The sequence below is a fragment of the Monopterus albus genome, unplaced genomic scaffold (genome assembly GCF_001952655.1).
Source record: "Monopterus albus unplaced genomic scaffold, M_albus_1.0 scaffold148.1, whole genome shotgun sequence".
NCBI classification, from domain to species: Eukaryota; Metazoa; Chordata; class Actinopteri; order Synbranchiformes; family Synbranchidae; genus Monopterus; species Monopterus albus.
Genome location: NW_018128028.1, coordinates 953,661 through 962,147, shown reverse-complemented (window position 1 = coordinate 962,147; position 8,487 = coordinate 953,661). Strand labels below are relative to the sequence as shown.

Here is an 8,487-nt window from a genome sequence, read left to right as displayed (position 1 = left end):
TAGAAGTGAATCATTTACTGCTTGCAAACCAATGATGGTAAGATGATGTCATGGGGTAGGACTGGATAAGTCTGACTTCTTCCTACTCCATTCAAGCATGTACTAGGTATAAGCACATTGATATTGGATTAGCATTTGTTGGATATGTGTAACATTATGTGTGTTGTCATATCAACTGTTTTTACATGCTTGAAAGAATAAATCAAATCAAATCAAACCAGTTGTCACTGAAGCAGGTAACAAAACACCAGCAGGTCGGTTCTACTTATTCATTTTATTATTTTGACAATTTTTAGTGCTTTAAAATATAAGAACTTACTATCCAAGTCAGAGTAAACAAAAAAACCTGCTTTAACTTTGAAGAAAGAGCTATATTAAAATGAAATATATTATCTATAATAAATATTTGCATTAGAAACCAAAGTTAATCACTTTGTGTGTTACATGATATACTGACATCCCTGATAGAACATACAATTAAGCTTTCAGTTGTCATTATTTTCATAAGGCTTAGCAAGAAAAACCTTGAAGAACAAATAAAGCATTTGATACTCTGATTTTTCATTCTTATGATTTTTTTAACCAAATTATTATTTGTCAGTATAAAACAGAGAGTGCTGCTGTCTGCGCCTGTGTAACAGCACTAGGTTTTTAACGAGAGCGAGTGCAAATTGTGTAAAAGTATTTGACACACTAATAGCTCTCATTTAGTTTTACATTTCATATATGGTTGATCATGGCTTTCTCCCTCTGAGCCTCAGTTTGGTTCTTTGTCCCTGTTTGGGTGCTTGGGGCAGAGTGGGTGGTGCTGCTTTCTCTTCTCTCCGCTCTGCGTCCTCTTGTCTCCTCCTTGTGGCTCCTGCTCGTTATTACATCGGTGAATAAGCACAGGGTCTTTGTTAGGTGAAGTTTTCTTTAACAACAGCCTCTGCAGCATCTGTTTGTCAGATCTCTCCCGTCGAAAGTCATCCTCATAAACTTTGAGCTGTAGCAATGCGAGAACAGAATCAGTAAAAATAAAAATAAAAAATCATCTTTAGGATATACCTTCCTGTATGTATTCTCTAAACAGGTTGATGTGGCTTTATTTTAGATCATGATTAATACAATATGATTAAACAGCTACTGAACTGCCTATAAACACTATATTCAACTATATTTATCTTCTACATTTCACAATTAACCAATCAAACATGGCACTAACACAGTTAACACAACTAACACAATTTAAAAAAAATAATTGCAGCACTGCATGTACATATTTTCACTTGCCTTAGTTTCTTGCTGTTTTTTTTTTTTTTTTTTGTGGTCAAGATGTGGTCAGGTAGTTTAATCACTAATGTGCCTTGTTTGTGTATTCATGTGCATGTGTACAGACAAAACACTACCTGCTCTTGCAGTAGTGCCACCTGTTGGTGCATCTCCTCCCTCTTCCTCCTCAGCCTCCGGTTTTCCTGCAGTGTGTGTTTGTGGTCATTATGCTCGGACTGGTATTCTGCTTCATAAATCTGGGTCTGCTGACACAGTACATCAGTGTGGGAGTGAGCCCATATCAAAACAATATCTTGTGGTCTGCAGATTTTTTTTTTAAATGCCATGAGCGAATATCAGAACAGCACAGAGTCACCACTTGGTGGTGCAGTTTCACTGTGTAATTCATGTCTGTCTGGGCATTAAACAAACCTTCCCCTAGCAACAGTGAGATGACATTACTTCTGCTCTCATCACAACACAACTGGGAACATTTTTGATGCTGTGCTGAGAGAAGTTTACCTGACATCTAAGTGCCTCCAGCTGCTCTTTTAGATTCTGTACTTCCTGCTGGGAGTCTCCCAGTGTTCCCAGTGAGGTACTGCTGCTCTGGCTTTTTCCCTGATGCCCTGTGCCTGGGCCAGATGAAGCTGGGAAAAAGGAGGACAAGTGGTTGTATCCAGAGATGTGACAGGGTGACAGGTCGGGACCTTCAGGTGGATTACTCGTTGGGCATGAAACAGGACCACGTACCACAGTACCGAGGCTGCCCTTTAGTGACAACACAAGACAGAGTGATGAACCACATTCAATATTAACAGAAAGTATTATGTACAAAGTGAACATGTGCACAAACCCACCTGTCTGACAGGCGTGCAGGCTCTATCTGGGTGGTGCATCCTGCTCTCCAGCAGCCTGATATATTCCTGCAGCTCCTGGTTCTTCTTCAGCTCTTGCATCAACACCTGCTCATAGTACTCCTTTGCACTCTGCAGCCGCATGCGGAATAAATAAACATCAACATGTAAACCACAAATGTTATCTACCACGATCTAAACCTGCTTGAACCCACAGTTTAGGAATTCCCCTCTTTACTGTTTCTACTCCCACCTTTGCTGGCCTTTATAAGTGGAAAGTTCTTGGGGTTTTGTTAGTGCTTCAAGTATTATTGTGTGTGTCCTGTACCTGCTGATGCTCCAGTTTGAGCAGCAGTCTATTGTTGAGCTGTTTGATGGCAGTGTTTTCTAGCTCCAGTGCCTCCAGTCTGTGCTGAAGACCCAGCGTGGCGCTACGGTACACCTGGTCCCAGTCCTCATTCAGCTTCATCAGCTGGAATACACCACCATCGTCATCATCACACCATAATCATCACTGTCACAGCCACTGACAGCATCATTCATTTCATCACTGACAAGCTGTGCTCATAACAATGTGAACATCAGGAAGTGAATTTAGGTCAGTGAGGTAAGGCAATCTACAACTGTGTGTTCACAAAATGTTTTTGGCAGTTTATGTCAGTTGAGAGGAACATTTTCCCTGGACTCCTTTTTATTAAAGCGGCATCTAATTAAAATCAGGATGTAAAGGTTGTTTAATTGTGAAAAATGTTAGTTTAATGAGGATTCTTCACAGCTTAGCAGCAGTTTTCACACGACACCCACAGCCCTCCTCTACAGAGAACTAAATGTAATTGCCAGCATCACATTAACCTGTTAGGGAAGCTGCAGTAGTTTAAAGTGAAGTACCTCTTTGTTGACTCTGCGGAGCTCGGTGTTCTTGTTGAGCAGCAGCAGCTTTTCCTGGTCAGTGGAGGTGACTGTCATACTCTCAGTGATCAGGGTGATCTGCTCCTCTGTGGACAGCAACCTGTCGTTCATGGGATTCACATCCTCTGTCCTGCACACACACACACACACACACACACACCTACACTTTATACATGCACACGTACACTACAGTACACACAGGATATGTGCCATAAATAAAGTCATTATGAAGAACATCAGCAGACAATTTCCATTATTAACCAAATGCATGTGCCCACAAAAGAATGTCAGAGTACTTTTGAACACCCACTTGCACAGAGTGCACTTACAGAGAATCGAATCAGAGCTATTATGCACACCCACCCACACACACACACATGCATGCATAGTCACATTATGCATTCAAGACACTCACACACATACGCACACAGTGCGGCATTTCTCTGCATTTGCTCCCCTGGCCAATCAAAATCTATGTTTAGATGTATTTGCATATCAATAGCCTCTTGAAACAATGTGGATGAATGTTCCTGGAAATTGTTGATTTCTGTTAAACTTCTAGGAGAAAAGAAAAATATTTGTAAAGATTAATTAGTAAAACTAGCTCCCTTTCCACCAACCCTGTTGTGAGGTCTTATCTAACAGGAATAGCTGTCAGAGAGGCTGCTGAGATCTAAAGCCTGGCGGGAATCTGCTCAGGGAAGAACACATAACTTTGCATGTAGCCCCCAGGGCTTCTTCATATATTGTAGGATGGATGTAACCTCAGTAAGCTATGAACCACAAAGCATCAGTGTCATCATGGCTCATCCACCTTAAGGCTAAACTCCCCCACAAACACATGCTTTCATCCACTTAGTGTCCTGCTATGTAAAAACCAGTGTTACACAATTTTAGAGAGTTGTGTTGTTAGTTCAAGGTAGTACAAATGGGAAGATGCAGGTTTTGAATTCCTGACAAGTCACTGTAGCTTCAGGGTTAGCAGTTTTCACAACACATGGTTCCTTTTGGGATTATGAACAAAATCAGATAATAAGCTGTTTGTCTTCTTGGGCTCAAAGGAATAGTTAACATTTTGGGAAATGTGCTTATTTGCTTTCTTGTTAGATGAGAATATTATAACACTCTCCAGACTGTCTGGTCAGTGTAAGGCTATAGGCCTGTAGTGGGTTAGGTCAGCTTAGCCAAAAGACAGGAAACAGGGAAACAGCTAAACTGACTCTGTCCAGAGGAAATATAAAAAACATAAAAGCCCCCCAAGAAGTTGCACTATTACAGAGGGTTAAGTCTGGAATTATGTCTTGACTCAGACCAGTGATTTTCTGGAGTTTCCACTAGCTGCCAAGCAACTTTACTGTGATAACCCCCTTTAAAAATGACAACTTAATTTAGCACTAGCCAGCTGCTGGGTGATGCTTCATATTTTTATGTAGCAACTTTCAAGCTATTATTTTGTTGTTGAACTGTGTCTATTAAACATTCTCAGAGCTCCCAGGTAACATTAAAATATGTTATCAATCTCAAAAGAAGGGATTTTACTTATTTCAGAAATGTGGGAAATGAGCAGGGATGTGATCTCCACAAAATGCATTGCTATTTTCCAATGATACATCGAATACATGAAATGTACACGGCCTCATCAGGTAATCAAAAAGAGTTATTACGTAAAAGACAAGTTAACAGCGTCAAAATGTTTATCTGAAATTACACATTCAATTCTGTCATCGCTTTGGGTTTCCCAAGGCGAGAAAGGACTTTGGTGAGGGCCGCCTATGGCCGCTAATGAGTGAGCTGTCCACACTGAGCCAACAGCTCTGCAGTTTGGGAACTGAGGCATGAAAGCAAAAGCTGAAATGAAACAGATAAAGTAAACAACAAAATCTAATTTCTGTGGCTAGTATGAGCACAAAATGCTAACATACCCACATTGACAACTCTGTCTTGGTAAGTTAGCCATTCTACTGGGGCCACAGCACGCTTCCTGTCACCCTGATGAGGAACCTTTTCTGACAGCTGATGTACGCAGTGTGGCCCAGTTTCACAAAGTTTTCAATCGTGTGACATTTTGGAAGGACTGTAAAATGCCACTGCTTCCCACAGCAACATGATGATTCACTGTCACAGCATACGATAAGGAGGGAGACAGCACTGTCCCTTTGAAAAGCAGACTACTAATCATTTGTGTATGTAGTGTGGTCATGAGATCAAGTGTGCCCACATGAAGAAAACTTGACTATTAGTCTTTTAAAACTATATAAAATTATTCAATAGATATGTTAATTACATATATTTTTTTACATTTGACATGGTAGAGTATCATTATTAAAAACTAATGAACTGAGCCCTGCATCATTATGAACTCATGGGGGAAACTCCGTGGTCTCACTATTACTCCTCTCAGTGACATAAGCATCGCGAAACCCCTCCAAAGATGTGATCAGAAATACATTTTCAATACAATTTAAACACTCTGGGTGTCCAACTAGATTTTCATAAATTACAGACAATGATCAAACAGGTGATCATTTGTTAGTCTCAAACTGTATATTTAAGCAAGCCTGCTGGGCTGGACTACATTACTGTAACTTGTTTTTACACTGTTTGGTGTTTTTGTTTTGTGTTCACCTCATATATACAGAAATGTGAGCATCCATACCATAACTCTTCAGTTGATTTGTCTTCCTGTTGGCTCGGAGAGAGGCTGCCGTCACTCTCAGGTGAAGAATCTTTCTGTGTTCCTGTTGCTGCTGTTGCTGATGAGGATGATAGTGATAAGGAAGATGACAAAGACAGCACGTCTCCATCCATGACTGCTCAGTTCTTCAAATCTTTATAAGTCTGAAACAGAATTTATTAAACACTGCTATACACTGGAGGTGAAGTGTTTCTTCATAAATCCTCCGCTAAGCATGTGGTGGAAAGTAAAGTATTGATACGTAGCAAAAGAGGAAGTGGAAGAGGCCGACACATGATGCACAGTTCAGAGAATAGGAAGTGACACGGCCGAACTGCTTCAGCTTTATGTTAAAGAGGGCCTTTCCCACTGTGGTTAACTGTTTAAATGTAGTGTACTCCACGCCCACGCAGTGTAATCATACAGTATTCAGAATTTTGACACATTGTAATTTGGAAAACCCGGGAAACTCCACGTGGGGGTAGGTACTCTGTGTGTCTGTGTGTGTGTTTATGCATGTGACTCTGTGTTGTGAGACTGCTGCCTGTCAGCCTGTGTTTTTAAACCAGTGCTTCAGGGGCTTGCTATGGAATCTGAAAAGATGTGCATAATATCAGCATGATTATATACTGCAGAATACGTAATTTCTAATGATGTTAACACAGACATTTATTCATGACAAATAATGATAGGGTCAGGCTGATTGCTTTCTCCAGTCTGCTTATTACTGGGATTGAGGGAAGGTGGTTGCAACAGGTTAATTAGTAAATCACATGTTCATCCAAGAGACAATCAAGTAAATTAGAGGATTTTTGTTAATTATCCTCTTAGTCGGGTTAAGCTGTCTTTTATTAACACTAAGAGAATTAATTTGCCATCCTCATTTGCTACCATTCTCCTCCACTCACAGATTCAAGGCCACTTGCGGTTCTAGACTGAAATACTGCATCTCCAGCTGCTATAGAGCAACATGACCTTTATAGTGTTACTCTGTTTTTTGGTCTCCACTAACACCTGAAGGAAATATCTGGGTCTTTAGCTGCTAAATGCTCACTTATACTCACTAGCTAGTCGCTACCTGTGTCTGTCTACTGCTTGTCTCCACAGATAATGTGCAACAACTGCATTGGCTATTAGGCATTTCACTTTGTCAGTTACTTTGAGAAAGGCTGAGAAAAAAAAAACTTTTTTGGCTTATGGCATTTCTTTTATTTCTTCTCCTATTCAATGTACAATTTATTTAAATTTTGCACACTAACCCAGAGTACACATTCAGCCATAACATTATGACCATGGACAGATGAAGGGAATTACACTGATTACCTTGTTACAATGGCACCTGTCAGTGTGTGGGTATATTAGGCAGCAAGTGAACATTCAGTCCTTGAAGTTGATGTGTTGGAAGCAGGAAAAACAGGCAAGCAGACTGCAGGTCTTGTTGGGTGTTCCTGGTCTGTAGTGGTCAGTACCTACCAAAAGTGTCTAAGGAAGATCAAACAGTGAACTGGCGACAGGGTCATGGATGCCCAAGGCTCACTGATGATGAGGTTGACCTACTGTAGATTAAACATTTAAATTTCCTTTATTTTTTAAAATCCACTTTGTTTGAATCTCTGTTAAAATGGTTGAAAATGAGAAATACTGTAGATTTGTCTCTATGAAGAGAAACATTCAGCGGCTGTAGTGATGATATCACACCTAGAGTGGTGAGACTGATGAATATGTCTAAAAATGATCTCCACACAACCACAGTTTTGACTACTTTTACACAGGTTTTTCACTAAATGGTGGATATTTTCATGCTCTTTCTGACAGTAGAACTATGGAAGCAAACAGATTCACAGAAGATGCACAGCGAGCTGCAGAGTGACACGAGTGTCAACCAAATAACGCATTGACTCCTATGTAAACAGTACTAGGCAGGTGGTCATAATGTTATGGCTGATCAGTGTATGTGATTTGGAAAAATACAGAGGTACATATAAAGTCAGACTTTTAAAATGTTTTTCTTTTCGTTTAATTGGAAGATGTGTTGTTGCTTTTTAAAAATGCTTTATATATAGCTGTGTCTCAAATATAGCTCTATGTATGATGTGACAAATGTTTGACATGACAGAAATAAAAATACATTGACAATGTGGCACAGTGACAAATGCATAACTTCTTTTAAATTACTGACCTTTTATATCTCATTAAAAACAAAAAGTGCAAATAATTTCAAGTTTTCAGTTAGATTACCTGTTAGTGTAAAAGGTACAAAGTAAACCAAGATTTTAAATGGTATGTTATCTACTGTGCTTTCCAAAGGGCTAAGTCGTGCACCTCCATGAGATAAATGCGGGAGAGGCCACAAAATATGTCAGTGCTGCCCAGTGGCTCTGACTTGTTCCAGTGATTTCATTCATGTTGTACACCTGTGCCATCTGTTAAGAATGCCAGAGTATTGCTGTGCCAAACACAAGCTTTGCTGGGAGGCCCAGCAAGGGAGCAGCACTGCAGTGCCTTTATTGACCCAAGCCTCTGTCAAAGCCAAGGACAAATGGGCTACTGCTCCATGGAGGGATCGATTTTTAGTCCAGCAGGAGATTGTGGAGAGGAATAGAGATTGTCTCGAAGAGCATCTTCTGTATATGCCTGAGCTGAATTCTTCATTAGATGGGTTCCTGAATTGAATAGGACCGAACAAGGCCCTTTAGCGTTTGTTCTGTCAGCAGATTCGCTCAAACTCCAACAGTTGTTTCACCTGTTTAGTCTCCAGCTGCAACATTTTGACCTACTCGGTCAGGGTCCATGATT

General features: G+C 40.3%; 1 protein-coding gene across 2 annotated transcripts; it reads right to left on the bottom strand.

Moving 5' to 3' along the window:
* Positions 1-418: 418 nt before the first annotated feature.
* On the bottom strand, positions 419-5,946 carry LOC109968391 (uncharacterized). Of its 2 annotated transcripts, none has more exons than XM_020614631.1 (7): positions 5,674-5,946; positions 2,997-3,147; positions 2,437-2,580; positions 2,112-2,240; positions 1,774-2,022; positions 1,389-1,514; positions 419-985 (listed from the first exon to the last, which is right to left on the bottom strand). In XM_020614631.1, the coding sequence occupies exons 1-7, from the start codon at positions 5,823-5,825 to the stop codon at positions 758-760; spliced, it is 1,179 nt and encodes a 392-aa protein (XP_020470287.1). In that variant the 5' UTR covers positions 5,826-5,946; the 3' UTR covers positions 419-757. The 2 variants fall into 2 exon arrangements, with proteins under 2 accessions (XP_020470287.1, XP_020470289.1); XM_020614633.1 differs by having other exon boundaries at positions 419-859.
* Between the last annotated feature and the right edge of the window lie 2,541 nt (positions 5,947-8,487).